General features: G+C 44.2%; 1 protein-coding gene and 1 pseudogene across 1 annotated transcript; one reads left to right on the top strand and one right to left on the bottom strand.

The window, feature by feature from the left end:
• The first annotated feature begins 5,291 nt into the window (after positions 1 to 5,291).
• LOC121848594 lies at positions 5,292 to 5,507 on the top strand (annotated as a pseudogene).
• A 1,558-nt stretch (positions 5,508 to 7,065) lies between these two features.
• On the bottom strand, positions 7,066 to 26,838 carry cnih3 (cornichon family AMPA receptor auxiliary protein 3). Its single transcript, XM_042332700.1, has 6 exons — positions 26,309 to 26,838; positions 22,305 to 22,373; positions 21,414 to 21,461; positions 9,277 to 9,389; positions 8,301 to 8,444; positions 7,066 to 7,116 (listed from the first exon to the last, which is right to left on the bottom strand). Exons 1-6 carry the CDS (start codon positions 26,387 to 26,389, stop codon positions 7,089 to 7,091), a joined length of 483 nt encoding a protein of 160 aa, XP_042188634.1. The 5' UTR covers positions 26,390 to 26,838; the 3' UTR covers positions 7,066 to 7,088.
• Between the last annotated feature and the right edge of the window lie 637 nt (positions 26,839 to 27,475).

The following is a 27,475-nucleotide window of genomic DNA, read 5'->3' as shown; positions in this document are numbered from 1 at the left end:
CGCTTCACAGAAGGAATGTCCTGAGGCTGAAAAGGAGGGATAAAATTAATAGGCTAAAAACTTAAGTTTGCTACTGTCTTACCATGCTAGGTCACATTTTTAAGGAAATTATGTAATTTCAGCTTTAACAACTACCTATTTTTGAATACGCAAGGTTATGTTATTATTTAGTGCCCTTCAGATATATGGGAAGACTATTCTCACTTTTAGATTCATATCTTGGCATCCCCATTCACCTACAAAACACATAGTCACTGTACTTTACACTACATCCAATGAAGCACTTTGGGACATCCTAATGATGTGAAAGGTGCTTTACCAGATGTAAGGATTATTATTATTACCTGATAGTACGGAACATCAAAGTGTACTCCCCAAAGATGACTAACTTGAAAACACTGCTTCTCTTTTGAAAGATAGGAAGTCAAATATGTATAAATTGCGATAATGATACGATGAGAGAGTTAGAATTTGTTCACTGATAGGGTATATCAGACACTGATATTTGCCAAATCGTTTACATTCAGAACCTCACAAAAAGAAAAAGAGTGAGTGAGGATTTAATGAATGGATGGAGAGCAGGGAAAGACAAAGAAGCAACCCACAAAATACTGTTGCTGTTGCTTGTGAACAACATCTCTTGTTCTCCTGTTCTGGTGCATCTTAAAGTGTTGTTCTGGGTTTTTTAATCCCATCTAAAATAATAATACTTGTTTGATATCACATTGCCTTATCACATTGAAATGTATAAAAGCGCTTCATGGTAATCACTGTTAAGTTTAGTGGCTTTATTTTGAAAGGATGAGATTAAATGAGCCAAAAGGCCTTCTTAATTTGAAACAATTTTGTGATCTTTTGACCAGACAGATAGGTCTTCAGTTTAATATCTCGAGGAATGGCACCTGTGACAACACAGTGCTCCCCAGTACTGCACTGGAGTGTCAAGTCAGACGGTCAGTTCAATTTCAACCCAAAACCTACTGACTCAGAGATGAGAGTTCAACCAAGCAAACCACATAGAGACATTGACGACATTTGGGTGAATACAAATGTCAGTAAATAGAGATGAAGGAGTTCCCTTTAATTCTATCTGACCAGGCAGCAGTTTTCCCAGCAGGAACTCCTGACTGGAGGGTCATAGAGCGTTGCCGAGAAATGTGTCATTTCTAAGTGTAAATAGGTCAGGTAGGATGATCCAGGCTCTGTCAAACAGCTTAACAGGACCAGGGCTCTTGGCAGCCAAAGACATTTAATGTCACCTGGGAGTCATAGCTTTCCAAATGAGCAACAGCAGACAGACAAATGAAGTGACAGGCCAGGCCTCATAAGGCTTAGCAAGCTTATCCTGGTCCACACCTCACGAATAGCCTCATTACTGTCGCATGTAAACCAAGAAAGCCTCTGCCTTCAGCAGATGTCAGAGCAGCAATCCAAGGGAGATCACTGTCCGTGTGTTTACCTTTGCTGTTTGGAACATTGCATCTCCACAATGCCTTCATTCTCTGCAACACTACTCCTTCAATAGAATGGATTTGATTCCTGGGCCGGGTGAAACCTTAGACAAGTTTTCTTACTCCACATGCCTCTGTTTACCTAGCAGTAAGTAGGAACCCGGTTGTTAGTCGATTGGTGGATCGTTTTCCAGGGGTAATAATCGCTTCCAAAAAAAAATTAATAATTTTTTTTAAAAATGTTGTCACTCAATCCATGACTGTTTGTCGGACACTGTTGTGCAAAATTGGCTGCCAAGTTTCGCCCACAAAATATAGGGCCAATTCACTTTACAATATATTCTCTGAAGCGCTTTGATATGTCTCAACGCCATGATGAAGAGCTAAATCAAATGCAAAGATATTCTTATTATATTCACCCTCATACACTACGAACACTCCTTCCAACGCTACATCCCCACTCTCCAGAACACCACATCTCTACTCTTAACCCTACACCACACTCTGTGGAACATGACTCTTTACCCCCACCCCACCCACCACACACACAAACACATCATCTCTCTGGAACACTAGTGGGGTACAGTACTCAAGGCGTTTAATCGTGCTGGATTATTTTCTGAGGGTGCTCACACAAGCTGGGGTATGTACTTGGCTGGTGCTAGGATATATTGCCAAATGCCTATTCTTGATATGTGAGACCTAACAGCAGGTGCTAACAGGCTATATGACTGTAGACACTGCCGAACCCAACATCCACTCATATATGTGTATTCCCGCCTGGTTCATTGGACAATGACCAGCGGTCTAAAATTCCATCTAGTCTTAATCTTTAAGGTGGAGTAGAATATTGAAAAATTATTATTACATTCAGGTCAACTTAGAAGCTTTTTTTTAAAGAACTGTGAGAGAATGGCTTTCAAATTAAGACTTAAATTTTAAATGGTCTACAGGTTAAGACTAGATGGAATGTTGAGCCCCAGGAGTGGGGACTTGTCTAGGTTCGAGAGGTTTGGGTGCTTTATACATAGAATTACCCAGTAGTCAGTAGAAACCCGGTTGATAGTCGATTGGTGGATCACTTTCCTGGGGTGTGGGACCTGGACGCTGTGGGACACTCAATTGGCTGCCATGTTTCGCCCACAAAATGCAGTCAATTCACTTTACAATATATTCTGTGAAGCGCTTTGAGACATCTCAACAACGTGATGCAGCGCCATATCAAACGCAAAGATTATTATTATTATTGAATGATGAGAACAATTACCTTAGAAATATCATACCTTGCACTCTGAATCTGTGTGTAAAGATCACAAGCTCTCTGAGAATAATATCTCACATTCACCAGCTTCCTAGACCACTCTTTGGCTGACCGACTATGTTTCATTCTTGTTCCGGATTTATTTTTTTCTTATTCCATTGCATCAAATATATCAAATGCAAGGATTATTATTTGCTGTTTCTTCACATGAGCTGCCCGTCAGTTTCTTCTTGTGATTTGAAGGTTCTGCTTGTCTGCCGATGCCACAATACTAACTCGGAAAGGTAAGGATGATTGCAGCTGACTGGTTTGAAACACACTGCTTTATTGTTCTGGCAGTGCCCTGGAACTGAGACAAGAGCCTCAAAGGGATTAGAAGTCCAGGACCAACCCTCATTTGTCATTGAGGTCTCCTTTCTGCATTTCTTTTTGTTTTTAGACAAAAAATCCATTAATTTCTCTGTAATTCTTTTCTCTTTGACCGTGCCTTCAGCTCCCCTCTCGACTCTCTACCCCCCTCCTCGCTCCCTCCCTTCCCTCCCCTCACCCTGACCATTTCCCCCCTGCTCGGGTCCTGACCCAACTGTACAGCGCCTTGGGACGTCCTCCCGACGTGAAAGGCGCTCTATAAATGGAATCTTCTTGTTGTTGTTGTAATTATCAGAATTATCATATATATTCAGAGACATAGAATGCAAGGTCTTGCTTGACTCACAATAGGAGAATTGCGCAGCTTTAGCTGCCATTAAAGATATAAAAGCCATAAAAAAAGTTTGGATTTCAGGTTGTTACCAGGATTGAAAGATTTCAGTTATGAAGAGAGAATTGAGCGTAAAGGTTACGAGGTGCCTTGATAGATTTTAAAAGGGAATGAAAGGGAAATGAGTAATGGATTATTTTGTTTCATTGAGTCAATCATGAGAGGCACAAATTTAAGATAATCACAAAAGCCTTAAAGGGAAGTTAGAAAAAAATGATTTGGAGATTTGAGAGAACAGCGATTTTTCTGCCACAAATCATAGCTGAGGTTCAGCCATTAGATTATTTTAAAACACAATTTGAAAATGTTTGAAGAGAAAGAATGTTAAAGGGTACATACATAGCATTTACATAGACAGCCAAACTAGTCTCTTCCAATGTTTATACTCCACATGAGCCTCCACCCAACCTAATCCCCTCTCCCTTCTTCCTCATGAATTCATAGTTTTCTCATAAATACATTGATGTTTTCGGCTTCAATTACAACTTCTAGCAGTTCTTTTCATCATTCTTACCAGTGTCTGTGTAAAAAGTTCTTTCAGAACTCAAAAATGCAGTTATTTTGCTAAGCAGACAGGGGAAAGTGAGGATATTGGTGACAGGATAGTTAACTAGGTATTGGTGAGAAACTCACCAGCTTGTAGGCGAGTGCAGTCAGTTTCTCCCTCCCAGCTCCATACCTCCCTTCATCTCTGTTTCTCATGTTATCTTGGCTCAGTTGGTAGCACTCTAACTTCTAGGTATCAAGGTTGTAAGTCAGGACAGTAAGCTCATAGTCCAGGTTGACACTCCAGCACAGTACTGGAAGGATCACTGAACTGCTGCTAAACCTGACACAAATTGCCTTGCAGCATTTTGAGATGCTTTGACATTATACGCACGATAAAAATGCAAGTTCTTTATTTATCCTTCAGTATATTCATGCCTCTGACTTTCAACCTATTTCATCTCATCTCACATCTGTTCTGTCTGTTCCTCATTGGCACCTGTTTGTTTGTGTATTCTCACAGCTCATCCCTGCCAACCAGCACTTTGTGATTAGTTTTAAAATTGATGCTTTCGGGTTAAACATCAATTAGGAATTTTAAAAAGCAAGAGTTAAAGTAGGTGACAAAAACAGCGGTTGTATTCACCAAACATCTGAACTAAAGGAATTCCAGCATGGGTCACGTCCAAATCACCTGTACACATGGTTTATTTGTCACAGTACAGTTCAGGTATCCTGTAAACGAATACATCAAGAACTGATCATTTCTCTTGCATTGGAGACCAGGCTTCCTAAGATACAAGAATGAGTTGCCGCATAATACTTCTGTCGTTGTTGAAATACAATCTGATGTCAGCTTTATTTACATTTAAAGCTGTGTGACAATGTCAGAATGGTGTAAAGATGAGACCCTCGGTAAATAAAAAAAAGAGATTCACTAACATATGAAGCAGTATTAAAAAAATCTTCTGGCTAGTTGAGGGATTAGGAGCGTTTGTTGCATATAACCCTACCTTTAGCCAAACTCCAGTTTTCCTGACCTCAGAATAAACTTGAAATGGGAGCTACCTCATGAATTCCAGGGTATGTTAAAAGGCCGGGAGATACAATCACATAAAACCTCATTCAAGACAACCTGCTCCAAAACACTCTGAATGCTTCCTCATAAGGTATCACTATAAGCTGTGACATTTACAGCTGAGGTGGGTTAGTGCAAGTGGGGTTTCTCTGCTTTAACAATGCAGCAAATGTTCCACAAGGATTAAGGTACTGATATGTTTAAGAGATCAATGTTGCCATTGTCAACACAGAGCACTGTACTCACTCAACAGTTAGCGCTACTCTCAGCCTTTTGGCTAAGATCAAGTGTAGTATCTGTTTTTTTCAGTTACTCCTTGGGCTGTGCAGTTCCTGGCAGCGAGCGCTGCCTCAGGTCTCGGATTGATGTAGCCGCCACTTTTTTTTGAGCCTCCTCATGATTTATTCATGGAGGATAGATGCAGCCAGACGTAGGAATGCCAGCCCTCAGCCTCTGTTGGCTGCAATCAGTGTTGCAGCGCTGCCGATTCTAAGGAGTTTGATCTGCCCTCACAAGGAGGAGTGGAGAAACTAGGATGTGCGCTGATATTCAGTCAACAGAGACCGATACTTCACTAAACAGATAGCGATACACTCACTAAACAGAAGGCCCAATCAAAAGAGATTGTTTCTACTCATTCATCAGATAGCACTGCACTCACTCAACAGAGACTGCACTCAATGGAAGCCCCGTATTATTATAATAATAACCCTTGATTTGATATAGCGCCTTATCACGTTGGTTGAGACATCTCAAAATGCTTCACAAAATCAACTGTAAAATGAATTGATTGTATATTGTGTGAGCGAAACGCAGCAGCCAACTGTGCACAGCAGTGTCCCACAAGTAGTGGTGGGTTGAGGACTAAATTAATTTTTTTGAAGGGATTACAATGTCCTTGATCCAGCAATAAAAATGATTAATTCATTCCCATATAATGATAAATTTAGACATGTCCACTGAGATGGCAATACACTCGCTCAGCAGAGAGCACTACTCCATAGTCACCTTCCACTCACTAAGTATTTCCACTCACTCAACAGATAGCACTACAATCACTGGACAGAAAATGGAATACAATGAAGTCCCGTATCTAGGGAAGAATCATCTCCTTCATCCAGCAGTAAAAATGATTAATCCATTCCCATACAATGGTAAATTTACATATTTATCCAAAGGTTTAATTGATATTTCAAAAGAACACTATACAAAGGACACATTGGTCAGAATACCTTATTGCCAGTAGATATCACCAGCACATTTAGTTAGATCATATTTACCAAGCAGTTAAGTAGAAGGCCATGGGAGTAAGTCTCACCATCAGAATACCTTTAAAGCATTTCGAAAAAGATACAATAGAAAGAACAAGTTGGTCAGAATACCTTCCTGCTACTAGATATCAGCAGCACATTTAGCAAAATACATTTAAATACCTTTAAATACCTTTAAAGGGTATGTCTTCACAGACCCTTTAAGTACATCTTTAAAGAGGAAGTCTCTACATCAAGATCCCTTTAAGGTGGGGATCTCACTGCTAGAGTCTATTTCAGAAGAAATGGTACAAAGTTATAGGATCCTTGTTCAGCCACAACGTTTTGAACAAAAATATTCCAAAAGCATCAAAATCGCCAGAGAAAGAAAACAAAAAAATGTGAAACCCAGTTCCTTGTAACGGTTTGATTTGGGGTCTACATGTGGACATACTTTCATAGGGAAAGAGCCGGTGGCGGGAGACCCTCCACAATTAAATAGAAATGGGAAAATAAATAGAAAAGACTGGGTGGATGTAACTAGAGGTTTGTACATTGTAAATCACTGTCCACCCAGTCAGGAACAGATATGTCAGGCTGATCAATCCTTCCACTGCTCTTCACTCTTCCACCAAGCTCGGCCGAAGTGTCTGACTCGCTGCTCCACTGATTGTGTGAGGAAGAGGTGAGTGGGGTCAAGGATGAAACCAGTGTCTCCGACATGTTTATCTATCTGTATCTCTCTGTTCTCTTTCTCTCGCTTCCTTGATTTTCTTTTAAACACAAAATTGCGGCCTTCTGATTAGATGCTCACTAGCTTGTCGATCATACTGTGAAGGGAAGAAAAAACACAAAATAAGCTTGTTTAAACCCTTTGACAAATTGAAACAAGAATAAATTTGTAAACTGAAAAGAAGCCAACAAAAACTAAATCTATTATATGGCCAGTTGGACGAGAGATTGAACCGTCTCTCGGTTCAGGCGAATTGTTAATGATCCCGCAACATTATTGAAAGAAAGAAGGAAGTTTCTCCTGGTGAACAATATTCAGTGCAAAATTGCTGCTGTACCGGCCTATAAAAACAGTCACCACACTTACTGTGGAGTACTTGTTCCAAGATGTTTTGATGTTATAGGTGCTACTATATAACAGGTGCAACGATTATTAAAATGGAGCCATTCTGTCTCTAAGGTTTCACACTTCCCAAGAAGTCAGCATGCAACTCCACACACCATTGATCCTTCACTCTTTAGCAATGGGTAACCACTCAAAAACTAACAACACGGATTCTGCAATTCTCACAGTCGCCAGGCTGGGGAATGCGATTGGAATGAAGACCTCCTCTGGGAGATGTTGCAATTGCATAGTCATGATGGGGAAAGAGCAATGAGAATAGTCCTGTAGGGAATAGGCCTGTGGAGCCCTGTAGCGTATTGGTTAGAGCACTCGCCTCGCAAGTGAAAGACTTGGGTTCGATTCCCTGGTGGGGTGAAACCTTGAGCAAGAGTCCTTACTCCACATGCATCTGTTTACCTAGCAGTAAGTAGGAACCCGATTGTTAGTCAATTAGCCGATCACTTTCTGGGGTAATAATCCCTTCAAAAATACAAATAAATAAAAGTAATAATTTGGTAATTCAGTGTTTGTGGGACACTGGTGTGTGCAATGGTCTGCCGCGTTTTGCCCACAAATATACAGTCAATTCATTCTACAGTATATGCCGTGACGCACTATGAGACATTTCAATGACGTGATAAGGCGCTATATCAAATACAAGGATTACTAGTATTAGTAATAGGATTAGAATAAAGAGCTCCAGTGAGGGAGCTGGATAGGCATGAAAGGGAAAAGAGCAGGCACATGGCATTAGTGTAGATTACACCAGTGGGCACCTAGCACCATAAGACATTAGGTCAAATAGCCTTCTGTGCTGTAAAGATTTTGGGATTCCATGACTCCCATGAATGAGTGAGAAGTCCAGGGAGGGAGAGAGGGACAGAGGGGCAGCCTCACCTGTATAGGTAGAAGAAGAAGGACATCAAATAGAACGACATCTTGCACCAGGCCTCCTTCTGGCAGTAGTTCAGGGTCTCTTCATTCATCACTGCAGCAGGGTCATACATTAATTCATTGTGGTCCTCGGGGCTATGGAAGTACCTGGTACATAGGGAAGAGGAAGGCATGAGCGCTGGGGAAGCAGATGAAGTTGTCAGCTTGGCTCGGTTCATCGGCCCATCACCTCAAGCCCACACCAGAACTAGCCTAAAATAGCCAGTGTCCACTTCGCTCCCGACATGGGTGGAAATGGAACACACTGACTCTTTAATCTGATTATTCTGCAGACAACCCAAGTACTGCAGAACCCCTCCCCAGCACCACATTGTTAACTCCAGTGGCTGAGCTTGTTACCCTCTTTTGGAGCTGCAGTGTTATGCCTCTCTGGGGCCATAGCAACAACAACAACAAAATGCAACAAGTAAATTACAGTCATATAGTGCTGGACAACAGTAAACTACTTTTGTATTGCGCCTTTCATGTCAGAAGGACGTCCCAAGGTGCTGGACAGTGAAGGGTTTGCACCCGAGCTGGGGTTTAGAATCGAGAGGGCTGGAAGGTAGGGGTGTTGGGAGGTGGCCAAAGATCAAAGGGGACGGTTTTGAGGCAGGCCTTGAAGGAGGCAAGGCAGGGGGCCGTGGCAGAGGGATTCGGGATGGAGTTCCAGAAGTTGGGGGCAGATATTCTGTCTCTGGGGCCCTAGTGTTACCTCTACTTCCCCCACCTCATATAATGAGGCACATAGACTAATGAATATACATGCAGGAACATATAAATGGATGTGCAGACACACACACACATACAGGCAGTCCTCACTGAGCGGCTGAGAGATCCCTCCCTTCACACCATGTTCCAATGTTGGCAGTTGGCTACGTGTTTGAGTTGAACACCGAATGATGTGAATACCGATGGCACACAACATTGGCAGACTTACCTCCAGAGGTGGTAGAAGAGCAGCGGGATATTGAGACCCAGAGTCAGCCACTCCTGCGCACACAGGAACATGATACAGAATAGTCCGTGAATGGAAAACTCTGGCAGCACCAGCTACATCGGGAAAGAAATACACCTTTAGCGTCACAGTCACTTTCCTCTGAGCACCAGATAGACTCTTTGTTTCTTTTTTTTTTTGAAAATATATATTTATTTATAAATATAATCTTAGTACAACAGAAATCCCAAACAAACACAATGTACATCTTCTGTTACAAATTTTCCTTTTCTCCCGATTCAAAAACCATTCCATGGTTTACGGTGCATCGCTTCACCGCAAATAGGTTGTGCGCACGTTTTTTGGGACTCTCCCTTTAAAACAATCAGGAGTCGCCCCTGTGTACGCCATATCCACGTGGGCGCCCGCTCACACCCTGATAAGGTGCACTTGCCACTTTAGGAAGGTGCCCCGATGTGCACTGTACACGCATACGTTTACCATGCATACATTTTCGGGACGCTCTTTGGTTACATCTCGTGCGTCCTTCTGTGTCCTTACGTTTACTTCAGTCAGTTTTGGGCGCGTTCGTGGGCTATCCGGTGGGTGCGCCCTGAGCGGTTTGTGCCGGCGCGGCTCCTGCCGGGGTCAGGCCCCATCTGGCCTTTGCCGCGGTTGAGCCGAATTTTAGCTTGTCCCTCAGTATTTAGTCCCTGATCCTAGTGGGCACAATCCTGAGGCAGGCCCTCACTGTCTCCTCCTTCTGACATAAGAACACCTGATTTTGGGAAGGCTTAAGGGCCTCCTTTACCGAGTTTATGATCCTCCAGGCACACTCGATGTGATATTGAGTGCCTGGGAAGAGGCCATACAGCCCCGGGTGCCGTGACAGGGAGTCCCCAGGAACGAACCACGAGAGAATCCATTCCATCTTATTCCAAACTGCCTTTGCGAAACAACACTCCAGGAAGAAGTGGTCCATGGTCTCCTGGCCTCTGCAGCTGGCCCAAGAGCAACGTGCTAACTGGCCCACAACTTGAGCATGCATGAAAGCCCTGAGGGGGAGGACTCCTTTTACCACCAGCCAAGCATTGTCCTGATGGTTGTTGGTCAGGGCCGGTGACGAGGCATTTTGCCAGACGTAACTGGCCATCGCTGCAGGGTACCTCCCCATCAGGTCTGCCCTCTCCCCCTTTCGAACTGTTTCGACTACCTGCCGCACGGACCACTCAGTGATTGGCGGGGGTTTGGGACGATGTTCTTCAGGAATTTCTCAACATAGGATGGTTCAACTCTAACTGTGTGGAACATTTTGAGGCAGTTCTGCCAGACCCAGTCTTCTTAGCACCAGGTACAGGTAGAAACCCAGCACATAGAGGCATCTGTTGCCGGCATAGCGGGGCGTCAGGCACAGCCTCATGCAGCTACAAACAAAGGTGGCCATGAGGATCAGGGCTACATTAAGGATCCCTTTCCCCCCCCTTTCCGGGTCTCTGCAGACACAATCCATCTTAGACCCACAGATCAGTTGGAAGACCTCTCTGGTGACTGCAGTGGCATTGTTCTTGGTCAAAGAACCTATGACTGAGCTACAGAGATAGACTCTTTGTGTTAGACCAAAATTTTTTAATTTCCCCTTCTCTCTGTCTCACACACACTTGTTCTCTCACTCAATCAAGCACTAACTCTCTCTCTTTCTCTTACGCACATTCTACGCCTTGATTTGTTTAGCACTGCTCCCTTTCCCAGGCCACAGTACTACCCTCCCCTCCCGCACTGGCCACTGTGTTATTCCCATCCAGGTATCCCTCTTGACTCAGTGTTAGCAACCCCCACCACGGGCAAGGGTTTTTGCCCCAAATCCCTCTGAGGCTATAATGTTACACTCTTCCCTCCTCACATGGGCAGGGTTAATCCCCTGTTTCTCTGTAACTCTTCTCTCTATCTCTCTCTCACACACACACACACACACACTTACACTCTGTGCGTGTGGGTGTATATCTCTGACAGAAATTGATTAAGGTTTCAGCTCTCTGAGACACTATCCTATGTGAATGTCGCTATATAAATGGAAGTTTGTTTGCCAGGACTGTGATCAATCAGTGCCAGCTTTCCTTCCATACTTAGTTAAAATAACTTTGCTACTTTGACCACAGGATGTTCACATACTTGCAACACCTCTCCCCATTATCTGCCATTCTGGCCAACAATCCTCCAAATAAAATCAAACAAAATTAGTCATTGATTTCATGAATGTGGGTCATTGTCTGTGAACGCGGCAACCCATTGGTACCAAGCAGTGATTGCACCTAACAGTAAAGCTCTTTGAGAGTCCTCCTGACATGAAACACACTATACCAAATGCAAGGATTATTATTACTATCTTTCATCTCCTTTTCCCATCACCTCCAACCTCTTTGACATCCCAGCTCCAATTTCCTCCATCTCCACTATTCTTCTTCCTACTGTAGCCTCAACAAGTGTGGGTAGGTATCCAAACTACACCCTCCAAATGCAAAAAGGGTAGCTTTTACCAAATCATTTTGAGTGAGTGTCAATTTGATTTCCCTGACAGTCCTTGCAATGTGCCGAGCCTCCTATTAACAATCTTTACTCTGTCGGGAGCCTAAGGGAGATATGAAAAGACAGCGCTGTCTCCTACAGGTATTTCGGGCACTTCATAACTGACAGGAGCATTAGCAAATCAATTAACAGACGATCCAAGCAAACAGCGTCCTCCCCAAGCAGAACACTGAGCTTGACACCGACTCCCGTCCTGTTGAGATGCCACCAATTGAACTAGCCAGAGTCTTGGGGAAGGTCATCAGGTCTCTGCGCACCGTTATTCACATTAGCAATCAGTGATAAACAAGCCAGAGAAGAATTGCCGAGCAAGGACCCAGCAATGTGCTGCTTAATGAATGCTCTATCTACAGCACTCATCATCTAGTCTCTCATCCTGCTAAATATGCAGTGACTCTACACGCCTACACAGAGAGTAACCCTCACCTTGCTTAATATACAGTCATTCTGCATACCTACGCAGTGAGTAACCCTTACCCTACTGAAAATACAACAACTCCGCTCAGTTACACAATACGTGACCCTCAGCCTGCAGAATATACAGCAAGTGTACAACTTCACCTCAAATAACTGATATTTGAGGCTTGAAACAACAGCTGCTGGAAGAAGTTATCTAGAGTTTGGGTTGATGCACATGTGCTCATATACCTGGGCTTGATATCTATAGTGATTTGTGAGCATTGTAAGCTGCTGCTGTTGAAACTCCAATTGGTGAGACCACCGCTCATTAAGTAGGGGTATGTCTGAGCTGTGTGCAGGTTGAGGTGGCAGTGATCTCATGCATTTCATGCGGAGTTGTGCTGTTTTTTAGGTCAACTGATTATCTTGACACATGCAAAAACCCATCAGCATACTAAAGAGTATCCAAACCATTCTGAGAATTTCAATGGATGCCAGTTATACATGAAAATGCCACTATCTGGAATGGAATGTGCACTCTCTTCCTGGGGGGAAGCACCCTGTTTACCTAACTCCAGTGAGTGTTAGTTGTAGGCTGGCAAGAGCCAGGGCTTGGGGGACACCAGAGTTGTACTGAGATATACTCCTTACCAAGAGTCTTGCAAACAGTTTCTGGCACCTAGTAAGGGTCAATTCTGCACTTGTCAGATGCCTAGAGATAAATTAATCTTCCTCAAAGGGGACTTAAGTGGAGTCTCCTTGAGTCTGGCGTGGTGTCAAGGAGACAAGCCTGGCAAAGGAGTATCAGAATCAAGTCAATTATCCATGACATTCTCAGTAGTCCGTTTCCTGAGCCGGGGGGTCCGCAGTCTTCCTGGGCACTGTTGATGACAACACTGTCTGGCTGGTTAGCAGGACTTGGAAGAGCAGACCAGTCACTGGATCTTCCCACTCTGCTCCTGTTAACCCTGCAAGCCAAAGCCCTAATGGGTACAGTGGTCCGAGGTGGACAAGCTGCGTAAAGGTTACCATATCGTGCCAGGCCAGGATGGTCAAAATCAGTTCAGTTCACTTCATGCTGTGCTATATTTCTTCTGCATCCGAGCTTTACTTATTAACTGGTTAATCTCAAGCAATGCCCGAGTCTTGGCTCTTACCAACCTTTACCTAATATCTGAATTAGATAAGCAGAGTGCGGAAAGAGCAACAGTGACCATTCCTGACACAGAGAAATTTCTATGTGTAGGTGGTATGTATATGTGGAACTCAGTCTGGTTTGAATAAATAAATAAATAAATAAATAGAAATAAACTCATAAACATAGTGATGGCTTTTCATGTGCATCAAATACTTGAACTGATCAAAAATCCCCTGCTGAATAAACACTATTGGATGCTGTTGCAAAAGAGAATGGCTGCTTCCAATAATCATCCAAATAAATTGGTCATTCACTTCATAGCTATATATGGCCCCTTACTCTGTGCAACTTGGCTGCTGCATCTACCTACAAATACCCAGGAACCACTCTTGACAGCAATTATCCATGAAGCGCTTTAAGATGTTATATAGGTAACAATAATAATAATCCTTGCATTTGATGTAGCTCCTTATCTCAAAGAGCGCCACAGAATATATTGTAAAGTTAATTGACAGTTTAATTTGTGAGCGAATCGCGCCAGCCAATTGCACACAGAAGGCACCCCACAAAAGTCATGGATTGAGTGACCAAACTATTATTTTTTTTTGAAGGGATTATTACCCCCAGAAAAGCGATCCCCCAATCAAACAACAAGTACTTACTGCTAGGCAAACAGAGACGTGAGAGGTAAGGAAACTTGCCCAACGTTTTGCCCTGCCCAGGAATCAAACCTAGGTCCTCTTGCTTGCGAGGCAAGTGTTCTAACCACTAAGCTACAGGACTCCGCGACAGGTACTGTATCAAACGCAAGGATTATTCTTTCACTTAGGGTTAGGGTTAGGATGCATAAAACAGAAAAATATTTTGTAATCATAAACTATCTTTATTGTTACGACAGTTTCCCTTCCACAGAGTTTGTGGCAACAAAATAATGTTAGTGATCTAGCACTGGTTATGGAAGCTTTCGATTTTGTGTTGTTTTATGGATATTTTGTCCATTAGGAGTGTGCATCGATGGCGTTATGCATTGTTGAACTAGTTCAGATGATAAAGCATCAGTGTGAGCTGTAAATTGTACTGTTTGTACAATCTGCATTATGCAACCTTTTTCTATTATTCATAAAGTGCTGCGATCTGGCATCAAAAGTAATGGGGGATGTGACAGTTCGCTTCACTTCATGCGTGCTGCTATTTGATATATTCTGATTTTACCGGAAGTGTATGGATGGAGGCTTTGCTGCAACTACGAGATTCTTTTGCGAAGGGATAATATAATCCTTGTATTTCTTATAGCGCCTTATCACATTGTCGAGAAATCCCAAAGCGTTTCACAGAATTTACTTTTTGGCTTTGGCTCTTTGGCTCTCGTCAACATCTAAAATCTCACGGTTCTCACCTCCTCCACCTACCCGACCTCCCCTTAAAACTCTCCGAACCCATACGGAACCTAGGCATCAGGTTCGACCCCCAATTATCCTTCCTCCCCCACATCCGGTTCCTCACCAGCACCGCCTTCTTCCACCTCCGACGCATCGTCCGTCTCTGCCAATACCTCACTTCAAAAGCTGCTGAAACCCTGGTCCATACCTTTGTCACCTCTCGGCTGGACTATTCAAATGCCCTCCTCGACGGCCTCCCCTCCACTACCATCCATAAAATCCAGATTATTCAAAACTCTGCTGCCTGCATTCTCACCCGCACCGAACTCCGCTCCCCCCAGTCCTCACCAGACTGCACTGGCTGCCTGTCCCAGAAAGGATCGATTTCAAGATCCTCACCCTTGTCTTCAAAACCCTCCACTCCTCTGCACCCCCCCCCCCCCCCCCCCCCCCCCACACACACACCTCTCTAACCTCCTCTCTCCTCAAAACAGTACCACCATGCCCCGAGGCTCTGGAACTCCCTTCCTCACTCCCTTCGCCTCGGCCTTTCTCTTCCTATTTTCAGGTCTCTGCTGAAGACCTTTCTTTTTGATCGCGCCTTTGGTCAGCTTCCTCCCCCTCCCCCTGGCTCGGCGCCAGGATCTGTTACTTTGAAGCACACTGAGATGCCATCTGGTGTGGAGGGCGCTATATAAATCAAAGTTGTTGCTGTTGTAAAGTGGATTGACTGTATATTTTTGTGGGAAAAACGCAGCAGCCAATTGCGCATTGCAGTGTCCCACAAACTATTGTGGAATGAATAAACAAATTAATATTAGTTATTATTATTTTTTTTGAAGGGATTATTACCGCTGGAAAGAGATCCGCCAATCAACTAACAACTAGGTTCCTACTTATTGCTAGGCAAACAGAGGCATGCGGAATAAGGAAACTTTCCTAAGGTTTCGCCCTGCCCGGGAATCAAACCCAGGTCTCTCCTTGTGAGGCGAGTGCTCTAACTAATACAATACAGGAATCCAGAAACAATACAAACAGCAGCTCAGGAACTCCACTCAGGCATTGATCTCTTGCTATGCAGTTAGGATGTTGGCACTGAGATCAGCATCCAAGAGGTGTTACAGAGAAACATCTAGATGCCTGCAGGATTCACTACAGTATTCACAATTTCTTTTGCAAATTGTGCTCATTTGGATCCTTATATATCTCCGGCTTCAAACCATTTAAAAATATATAGATCAGCAGATCGCTTTTCCGAGTGTAATAATTCCTTAAAACATAAATAATAATAATAAATTGGTTACTTCAATCTACGACTCTTTGTGGTACACTACTGTGCATGATTGGCTGCCGCGTTTTCACCCACGAGATTTACAGCAAATTCACAGTATATTCTGTGAAGCACTTTGAGACGTCTCAAAGATGTGCTAAGGCACTATATCAAATGCAAGGATTATTATTATATAATAATCGTGGCGTTGATACAGTACCTCCACCTTCAAAACATCTCAAATAACTACATAAATTATACTGTATTGACTGTGTATTTCAAACACGGCAGCCAATTTGCCCACAGCAAGATTACATAAACACACCACAGGTCCTTGTTGCACACACGAGAGGAAAGGGAATAGAGGGATACTGGTGAAGGGTATAGAAGGGGTTAGGACTTGTGTGCAATTTTAAACCACCATGACATGTTGAGCCAAATATCAACAAGAAGATTCCATTTATAGAGCGCCTTTCACGTCGGGAGGACGTCCCAAGGCGCTGAATGATCTGTTTCCATGTCTTATCACTGTGTAACTCTACGGTTGCTGCATTTGCCAGCAAGAATAGTTACCACTTGACGTTAATTCTCTACAAATCACTTTGAGACGGTTCAATGTAATAAAGTGCTGCATTCTTTCTTTCTCCCTTTTTACCGGCCTTGTCCCCTTTGCCTCAGCTTCTCAGTCTAAAAACAATTCCACCCAACACTATGATCCTTGTCTTGCCATCCCTCAGAAGCCCAGAGTGCTTTGTCGTGTGAGGACCAGCTGCAAGCCCTGTGCACGATGTCAGAAATATCTGCATTCACCAGAGGTCAATACTCTGGTGAGGGCAGCTTCCCATTCAGAATGTGAAAGAGTTCAGGGACAGTTATTCCAACTTAGTAGGGTGTCATTCTACATTGACATTGTGTACAATGTGCATTTATTATGGTCATCGCCTCTTCCTCCATTGGGCACACACAGGACCAACAGTAATGATCCTGAATGAATGTCTCAAAGTAGTTGACAGGTGTGGACCACTGAGCAAGGTAAGAAGGAAGTTTCGCCCACAACATACACAGTCAATCCACTTTACAGTATATTCTATGCGCTTTGACACATCTCAACCACATGATAAGACGCTATATCAAATGCAAGGATTATTATTACTAATATTATAAGGAGAAAGTGATCGTAGGCACAGTCTTTTTAGAAAGGGTTTTGAAACTAGGGAGGAAAGGCACAAGAAGGGAGAAAGTTCCACAGAGCTGGTAGCAATGTGGTTGAAAATGTGGCTGTCGCTGGTGGGATGTAGGAGACATGTGGCGTGCAGCAGTCCCGAGTTTGCAGAGTGGAAGCAGTGGGCAGAGGAGTGGGGCTGGAGGAGATTGCAGAGTTAGGGTGGTGCACGTGAACAGGTCAAAGAGAAGTGGTCCATTCTGAATATTGATTAGTAAAAATCCCACAGCTATCTGCCGGTAGCTTTGTGCTTTAACTAATGTTAATCTGTGCTCTTTGACATCCAGCAGCTGCGTGTTACATCCAGCAGCCGTTGCCATAGGGACATGATGTTGTGATCAGCAATCTTGCTGTAACACTCCAAAAATAAAAATACATCAACCTGTTGTCCCCCCACCCCCCATCTAATGAGCACATCAAGCAGCTGTTTGGGAAATGCAGACTGTGCAGAAATAATGAAAATAATCCTTGCGTTTAATACAGCTTTGAAATGTCTCATAAGTAATTGCTGTCATGTGGAATATCTGTTTCTATGGGCAAACATAAGAGCTATTTGTGCACAGTTAATGAAAGATCAACTGATCTGGAGGATTATTGACAACACTGGGAACATCTCCTCTCTCTTTTCTAACAGGATCTTTAACATGCCCCTAAAAGGGCATTCAGACCCTTGTTTTAACATCTCATCTGAAGAATGGGATCTCTAACAATACAGTGCTCCCCAATACTGCATTTTGAGCAGCAACCTGAACTGTGAGCTGGAAGTCCCAACATAGGGCCTGAACCCACAATCTCTGACCAAAGAGTGCTACCAAGCTAACAAATATTATGCAGGAATTCAAGATGATTCTCCTCCCACCCTTGTACCTGCAGAGCACCTCAGGATTGTATCCTCAGTCCCCTCCTTTTTTATTCTACATGCTCCTTTTTGGCAACATCATCTGCAGACATAGGGTTAACTTCCACATGTATGCAGATGACCCTCAAATCTATCTCACTTCTACTCTTGATTCTAAGTCCATTGATGACCATTACACTTGATTATTAAGTCTCAATTTCTTATAGCTTAACATGGACAAGACAGAAGCCATTCCTCCAGTTCCCACCAATGTCTTCTTACTTCCACCACTGACTTCCATTCTCCTTGACCTCGCTCTCATTGAACCAGTGTGCAACCTTGGCAATCCTCACTCCCTTCCTCACATTCAGTCCTCGACCAAGATTGCTTTTCTTAACCTTTGCTTATTCTCCTGTTTCAAACCAAATGTCACTAGAGCCCTCATTTACGTACACTCTTCCAATACAGTCCTCGACAGTCTCAAGTAGTAATAATAATAGTCCTTGCATTTGATATACCGCTTTTCACGTCTTCTAGATGTCTCAAAGCGCTTCACAAAATATAATGTAAAGTGAATTGGCTGTATATTTGTGGGCGAAATGCAGCAGCCAATTGCGCACAGCAGTATCCCACAAACAGTCATGGATTGAAGCCACAAATTTTTTTTTCCCCTGAGGGATTATTATCAGGTGTGTGGAGTAAGGAACTTGCCCAAGGTTTCACCCTGCCAGGAATCGAACCCAGGTCTCTTGCTTGTGAGGCAAGTTCTCTAACCACTGAGCTACAGGACTCCAACGTAATTCCATGATCCATAAACTCCAGCTGATTCAAAACTGTCTGCTCCGCCAATCGACTAACAACCAGGTTCCTACTTACTGTTAGGCGTGTGGAGAAGGAAACTTGCTTAAGGTTTCGCCCTGCCCGGGAATCAAACCTGGTCCTTTACGAGGTGGGTGCTCTAACCAATAAGCTACAGAACTCCACAATCCAACTGCATCAACTGTGATTTACTCATATCCCCCCTCCCCTTTCTCCCTCACTGTAAACCGCTCAGAGACATTATTCTACATGACAGGCGCTATATAATTGCAAGTTGTTGTTGCTAAATATTGTTAACGATTGCTGAGAATCCGCTAGTGCAAGTTATATCTGGAGGCCGGCAAAGAAATGTAATTTCAAATGTCAGAATTGGGTGGAATATTTATACTTCAAAGCAATGTTTGTATGCAGAAAACTCAGTTTTATTCAAATCAGATAATAGAACAAAGAATGTTGCATTCCTACATAATTTATTTAATATGTGGATTTAGGAACCCAAGCTGTAGTTATTGCAAGGTTCTGTCCTTGACTGGTTCAGTTCCTACCTTTCACACCGCCTCCACTTCGTCTCAGCAAACGGCTTTTCCTCCAGCCCCCGCACCATGTCATGTGGTGTTCCTCAGGGCTCTGTCCTCGGTCCCCTCCTCTTCACCCTCTACATTCTCCCCCATTATCCACAGACATGGGGTAAATTTCCACATGTATGCGGATGACACTGAACTCTATCTCTCTACCTCCACTCTCAACTTCAAGACTACTGCCGTCTTGACTGGCTGCCTGTCCGACATCAAGTCCTGGATGAGGGACAACTTTCTCCAACTGAACGTCAGAAAGACTGAGGCCCTCCTGATTGGCTCGCGCCAGCGCCTCCACACCTCAAATTCTGGCAGCATCAGCCTCCACGGCTGCACACTCAACCTCACTAAGCCAGTCAGGAACCTGGATGTCTTATCTGACCCTGAACTTTCCTTTCTGCCCCACATCTGCGCCATGACCGGCACTGCCTACCACCGCCTCCGCAACATAGCCAGACTCCTCCACTGCCTCCATTCAGCGGGCTCCGGCCTGCTCCTTGTCTCCCACCCGACCCACCCTACCATCGGCGGCCGGGCTTTCAGCCTCTATGCCCCCACACTGTGTAACTGCATCTCACAGTCCCTTCACTTCATTTCCTCCCTTGCCTTCTTCAAGGCCAGTCTCAAGACCCTCCTCTTCGATCGTGCCTTCAGTCGCCCTCCCACCTCTCTGCCTTCCTTCATACCCTCTCCATGCTCGGGTCCTGACCCCTGACTGTCAGGTGCCTTGGGACATCCTCCCAACATGAAAGACGCTCTATAAATGTAATTTTGTTGTTGTTGTTGTGTTGTTGCAACACAGATCACTGTGAAATCTCATTTGCATATGAAGCAACGACCACGCACAGAACTGAATTAAAGAAATCAAGTTTTATGAAATACAGACATCACAAAAATACAGTGCCAGCTCGACTCAATTGATTGCACTCTCCCTATGGGTCAGATGCTTGTGGGTTTAAGCCTCATGGCAGAATTTAAGCTCACAGTTTAACCTGACACTCAGTGTAGCATTGGAAGAGCACTATATTGTCAAAGGTGCTGATCGTCATATCAGATATTAAAATAAATAACCCTTGCTTTTGATATTGTGACTTACCATGTCGTTGAGATGTCTCAAAGCGGCGCTTCACAGAATATATTGCAAGGTCGATTAACGGTGTATTCTGTGAGCGAAACGCGGCAGCCAATTGTACACAGTAGTGTCCCACAAGCAGTGGTAGATTGAGTGACCACATCTTTTGGGGGGGTGGGGTGGGAGATTATTACCCCGGAAAGTGACCCGCCACCCAACTAGCAACCGGAGTCCTTCTTGCTGCTAGGTAAGCAGAGGTGTGTGAAGTAAGGAAACTTGCCTAAGATTTCGCCCTGCCCAGCAATCGAACCTGGATTCTCTTGAGGCGAGCACGCTAACCACTACACTATGGTACTTCCTGTGAGCAAAATGGCTTACACTTGATATAGGCACAATACCCAATTCTTTTGTTTTTAATCAGTGGAACACAGAACCTTGCTTTAACGCAGTTGTGGCCAACCTTTTGTTGGCCAACAATATAATGATAGAAATAATAAAACAGCATAGATTTATGCACAAATCAAGAAACATTTATTTTGTTGGCCAACCAGAGGATGGTTTAATTTCTCACCTGAAGGATTGTACCACAAACAATCCTTCAGCCTGCTGAATCATCAATAACAACTTGCATATAGCGCCCTTCATGCAGGGTAGCGTCCCAAAGCTGGGTAGGATCCAGAGGTAATGGTGCATCCGACTGAATGAGGCTGAACTTGATTTTATGACCCTACTTGAATATTACACTTTTGACTCCCAATATTCATATAAGAAAACTAACCTGCCAGTACCTAGATATGGGCTGTTGTGATTCAATGGCATCAGTATCTGGACTAGAAAGTACTCACCTTTCGTAGTAAGAAGCAGATCCGCTCAATGTTTCTCAGCCTCTCACGCTGCCAGAGAAAGAGAAATGAATGTCAGTCTCACTCACTGAGCTCAGCCCACAGTGGCTAAGGCAACAACTTTATGCATTTATATATTGCCATTCCCATCATAGGATAATGTCTTGAACGACTTCACAAAAATGGCATTGGGTACTGAGAAAAGGAGGAAGTGATAGATGATTGTCAATGCAGTCCAAGAGGTAGAGTTTCAGGCTGGATTTAAAGTGAGATAGAGAGAAAGCAAGATGGAGCAGTAGAGGGGGAGAGAGTTCAAGAGTCTGAGCCCTGGTTTCTGAAGGCTCAGACTCTGGTGTTGGGGTAACTGATGAGGGGACTGTGTAACAGACCTGAGTTTGCTGAGTGGAAGAACTCTTTTGGGAGCAAGGAACAGAGGAGCCAGGTGAGAATTGGGGCGATGGGCACGGGAACCAACAAGGCACACCTTAAATGTGTGTGAGATGAAACCCCTGTGTGAGGAGAGGGAAGACCCTAATATGATGTCTTTCATGTAGGATCAGGTCTTGAAAGGTTTTCATTGACGTGTGGATCACAGAGCAAGATGGAATGAATAGTGGTATAGGGTGGTGACCGAAGACACAGTCAGAGAGGTAGATTTTTAGAAGAGTTTTGAAGATAGGAAGAGAGGGAGCAATGTGGAGTCATTTTCAAGGTTGATACAAAGCTAAACACTGTGGCTAAAAACTTTGCTGGGATGGAGAGGGGAGATCGGAGACACCCGTGTAGGCTGAGATAGGAGACCCAACTGAGAGGCGCTCTCACATTGGCTGTGGAGAGTATTCCAGCAAAGAGAGTTGAATCTATTACATTGTGTGCTGTCAGAGATGGACTCACCGCATGTACAGGATTGCACTGATCGATGGGGCTCCTGAGGTCCGTACATAATTCATCACATGCGATAATCTGAAACACACACAACCTGTATATGGAGTTATAGCAGATATGTGCTGTCCCCCTACCCCACACTTACACCACAAGCATACATCTTCCCCCATACTGACATCCTTCTCGACACTGAGACACACATACCCACACACAGACACACAACACAGCCTACCCCCATACTGACACACATTAAAAAATCCACCACCACCACACTAACACACACACACTTCGCCAACTGACAAAAACTCAGACTCATCCACAAAATAACCACATGCACACAGCTAAACACACACAATCATATATACACATGTTTGTGTTCACTGTGTAATCAAATACACACAAACACATGGACATGCCAGTCCTGTTTCCCCTGCATACGGGACTCTCTCCCAGTGATGCCAACACTTCACTCACCTCTTCTCTGCCTAAAGGGTTAATAAGTGGTGTTCGGATGGCAGTACAAAGGGAGATACACCGGACTAACTGACTCAATGTTTGGGACAGTGCGGCAGGCAAACCTGTCAATCATTGGGATGCTTGACAGTAATTGCAGAGAGCTGTGCTGCTTGCCCCCCATCCCCACAGCTACAGACGTGACAGTGCTACAGTGGGATGGACCACTGTGGTCAGGAGATTCAGGCAGGGTGGGAATAGGGAGGAATGTAGGAAAAAACTCAAAGAATCATTCCCATGAAACATATTCCCATGAAAACATTTTGGCAGAATCAGGCAATGTCACTGAAGGATTGTAAATTGTTGCCATGGTTGCGATCTCATTCACTGTTTCATCTTCTCCCTGCCAGCCAGGGAGTCTGACACGTGTGGAAGCTCTTGCTGTGCTGAAGAGTCTCCACTTCCAGCTGCTGACTGTGTGCTTGCCGGTGCTGAGATGTGCAATTCCTTTTCGTCCTTTTTGCACCCAGAGAACACTGGCCGGTGTGAGTTGGGCAGGCTCCTGAGATTGAACCATCTTAAAAAATATATCCTTGCATTTGATACAGCACCTGTACTAAAATAATAATAATCTTTGCATTTAACATATCATCTGTCACATGAGGAGAATGGCTCAAAGCACTTCATTTGATTCTGCCAAAAAAATTTCATGGGAGTATGTTTCATGGGAATGATTCTTTCAATCAATTGTAGATTCTTGCCCTCGTCTTCACAGTCTTCACCATTCCTTCTCTGTGATATCTTGCAATTCTACTAGTCTGGCCACTCCCTCCAGTCACCAACTCTGACCTACTCGATGCTGCAAACTACTCCACCTTCATCATTAAGCCTTCAGACACTTTGTCCCCTCTCTGGAACTCTCGCCCAAAATCCCCTCACGTTGCCCTTCCCTCTCCACTTTCAAATCCCGCCCCTCAAATCCTGCCTCTTTTTTCTTTTTTTCACCACCCCCTCACCCGCCCACTCACCGTACTCCAGCTCCTGCTCAGTCTTTGTAAAGCTCTTAGAGACTTTTCTCATTGTGAAATGCATTGTGTGGGTGTAAATTGTAGTTGTTGTAAATCGAGGAGTGCTGGATAGACAGTGTAGAGGAATCTTTACCCTGTATTTAATCTGAGCTGGACTGTTGGATGGGGCAATGTAAAGGGAACTTTACTCTGTGTCTAACCCGTGCTGTACCTGACCTGGGAGTGCTGGACGGACACTATAGATACAGAGCATTAACTGATGTCAACATCGGGGAATAAAATGTTCCATTACATGCTGACATTCCTCACCTTTATGAACCCAAATAAATTACCAGGGATAGATATGATGGGAGGAGTTTAAGGAAAAAATAATCTGTGCATTTGCTACAAGGATCTATAGGATCTATAAAATTGAAACTTCTCAAAGTGCTTCTCAGGATTCTGCTGTCAAATATAGTGCCTAGGTATCTGTCGTCAAATGTGGCTGCCATTTTGCCCACAGCAAGTGAATGATTACTTTATCTGGAAGATTAATGGCCAGAACACCCTTCACTTTTCCAATAGTGTCAAAATATGTTTAAGGTCCATGAGAACAAACATATGGGACCTATGGTTAACATTTGATCCCAAGTTTAGCATCTCTGACAATACAGCATATCCCCCAGGACTGAGTTTCAGTCTAGACTGTGAGCTCAAAATCCTAACATGGGCATTTGGAAGATAGGGTGCGAACTGCAGGAGAGGGCTAGAGATTCCAGAATTCTGTAATGCTTGGACATTAATACAAATGCAAACGGGTCCAAATGTTCCAAAATAGTACAAAATATTTCTCAAACCACATTGCACAATGGGACAGCACAGTTACGAGATATTTTGGGAAGATGTTTTAAATAAAAAGGGTTGAGTTATTGGAAATGATCATTGAATAGCAGAGATATCTCAGGCATCAGCTGCATCTACCAGCCAGTCATTTCTAACTGTTTGCTCTTGTGTACCAGGTCTGGCTCAGTCACACAGTACAGACAGGATACTCAAAGGCTTTCCTCCCATCTGCCTCATAATACACTAGTTTTAACCAAGGACACAATTGACTCCAGTGATGTAAAATGTACTCAACCCAGTCACATCCTGACACTTAAAGATCCTCTCTGACCATCTGTGTTACATTTTCCTTCATTCTTTCCATCGCTTTATTTCTCCAATAAGCTAAAGACCCCTTGACACTGTAATAATAATCCTTGCATTTGATATAGCACTCTATCACATTGTTGAGACATCTCAAAGCGGTTCACAGAATATATTGTAAAGTAGATTGATTGTGTATTTTAGAAAAGAAAAGGAAGTTTCTTCCTGTATTTTGGTCACCAATTCTCCACATCAATCGGTAGTTTGTGAGATCTTGCTGTGTGTAAATCGGTTACTGCATTTCCCTATTTTTTGATCTGCTGGGTGTCTGACACCATCACAGCGCTTCACAGGATATACTGTAAATTGAATTGAAATTTATAATAATAGAAATTTGTTGTTGTTAAGAGTATCCAAACCAGACAGAGATCTACATTTGTATGTCACTTATACTTGGAAATTTCCATGGTACTGGAATGGAATACGCACACTCTCCCTGAAGGGAAACACCCTGTTTACCTAATTCCAGAGGGGATTAGGCATAGGTTGGCAAGAGCCACGGCTTGGGGACCCCACAAGGTGTGTTGGGGTATTGCTGGAGTTTAATTTATTGGCAGATTTATCTAGTACCTTGCACGAGGATAACATCTCACAACCAGCTAAAATGCTTGCCATTGTGAGCCTAGAAATTCATAGTCACTACACTTAATAGCAATTCCCTGTAAAACAACATACGATGTTTGAAACGCCTTAATAATGGCCTTTTGTAGGAGATTCCTGTATGCAAATTTGCTGCCGCTTTCGCCTACAAAAGACAGTTACTACACTTGATAGTGAAATCCCGTGAAGCCCTTTGAGACGTCCTCCCAACATGAAAAGGCACGGCATCAAATGCAAGAATTTTTTTATTAATAACAAGGATCATTATTGTCTTAATCTATGTGTGTGACCATCCAGCTCTCTTACTCATTGCATTGTGCTCTACCTCCACCGCAGTCCATCTCCATATTTTCTCAATTCCTTCGCCTTTGTACAAGTCTCTGTAGACTTTCTACCTCTTCGCTTTTGCCTTTCTCTTTTACTTCCCCTCTTCTTACACCCAGCTTTCTCTTCCAAACCCTTTCCATCTTCCCCAACTCTCTCATTCTCTCTCTCTCTCTCTGTCTCCCCTTCATTTTCTGCCTCTTTCTCCAATCCCCTTTTCCTCTTTCACCCATTTCTCTCTCTCCCCCTCTCTCTCTCTCTATCTCTCTCTGCCCTACTCTCTCCTACCCACCGTTTCCCCCAACCATCTCACGTTGCTCTCCCTTCCCTCTCCCCATCAGTCCATCCCCTTGATCTCCAGCAGGAAGGGTGGTGGTGGGGGGGGGTGGGGGGGGTATTCGTTGCATTGCTCCACATACTTACGTTCCAGACAGCGAAGAAGAACAGGGCAGCGCACAGCACCAAGGACAGCATGTAACAGAAGGCAGCGAACGTAAACGCCATGATCTCCCCAAATCCAGGCGCAAAGAACCCACACGCCCCCCCGCCCCCACCCCAAATCCCATCAGATGTCAGTCCAACTCCAGCGCTTCCATGGGAATCCCAGCTCCGATCCCAGCTCCGATCCCAGCTCCCAGATCCCAGCTCCCAGCTCCCAGCTCCCAGCTCCCAGGTCCCAGGCTCTCAAGCTCTCAAACGGCCACAGAGACGCACTTGAGTCCTACCGCCGAGCATCGGGTCCTGGGTTTGGTGGTTGCGATCTCCCTGTTCAGAACTTTTCACCCCTCTCTCTTTCTCTCTTTCTCTCTCTCTCTTTCTCTCTCTCTCTCTCTCTCTCTTGTCACAACTGCTTCTCACTGAATATCCACTGACCCGCCAGCGATTTGCATCCGATCCCGACTGGGATCCGGCGCCGGCAACGACAGCGAGAAGTGAATGGACAGTTTTGAGAACTGCCGAGTTTTTTTTTGCGCGGCTCAGTTGTCAGTGCGGGGGGTGTGGGTGGGGGTGGGGGTGGGGGTGTGGGGGAGGGTGGGGGGAGAGCAGGAAAGACGTGACATTCTCCGGCGATCCCCCCCTCCAAAAAGAACACGTTCATTCCACGCAATCCCCTTCCGATCCTGATTTGGCTGCACTGTGGGAAAATAACCTCTGAAGTTGCAGACCCCTGTGCGCCCCCCACACCCCCCACACCCCCCACCCCAGGCTCCTGCCCTCTACACTGAGCAAACCGTGAGGAGAGAGAGGCAGAGCTGGACACAGCTCAAATAACAAGTGGTTCTCCGTATCACATGGTCGGGCGCTTCCACCACCATCCAATTCATTGGCTGACAATGCCCTACAGGACAGGTAATAATAATAATAATAATAATAATAATAATAATAATAATAATAATAATAATAATCCTTGCATTTGATACAGCGCTTTTCACGTTTTCTAGACGTCCCAAAGCGCTTCACAGAACACACTGTAAAGTGAATTGACTGTCTATTTGTGGGCGAACGCGGCAGCCAATTGCGCACAGCAATGTCCCACAAACAGTCGTAGATTGAAAATGACCAATTTATTATTGTTTTTGGTTTTGGAGG

This window comes from Callorhinchus milii, unplaced genomic scaffold, assembly GCF_018977255.1.
Source record: "Callorhinchus milii isolate IMCB2004 unplaced genomic scaffold, IMCB_Cmil_1.0 Scaffold3, whole genome shotgun sequence".
Taxonomy (NCBI): domain Eukaryota; kingdom Metazoa; phylum Chordata; class Chondrichthyes; order Chimaeriformes; family Callorhinchidae; genus Callorhinchus; species Callorhinchus milii.
Note: the sequence above shows the minus strand (reverse complement) of the source record. Positions and strands in the feature narration are given on the sequence as shown.

Coding starts and splice junctions, on each gene's coding strand:
- cnih3 (XM_042332700.1), bottom strand. CDS start 26,389: ATGGCGTTTACGTTCGCTGCCTTCTGTTACATGCTGTCCTTGGTGCTG. Junction 22,374..26,308: donor TCTTCTTCGCTGTCTGGAAC/GTAAGTATGTGG, acceptor TGTGTGTTTCAG/ATTATCGCATGTGATGAATT. Junction 21,462..22,304: donor AGTGCAATCCTGTACATGCG/GTGAGTCCATCT, acceptor TTTCTCTGGCAG/CGTGAGAGGCTGAGAAACAT.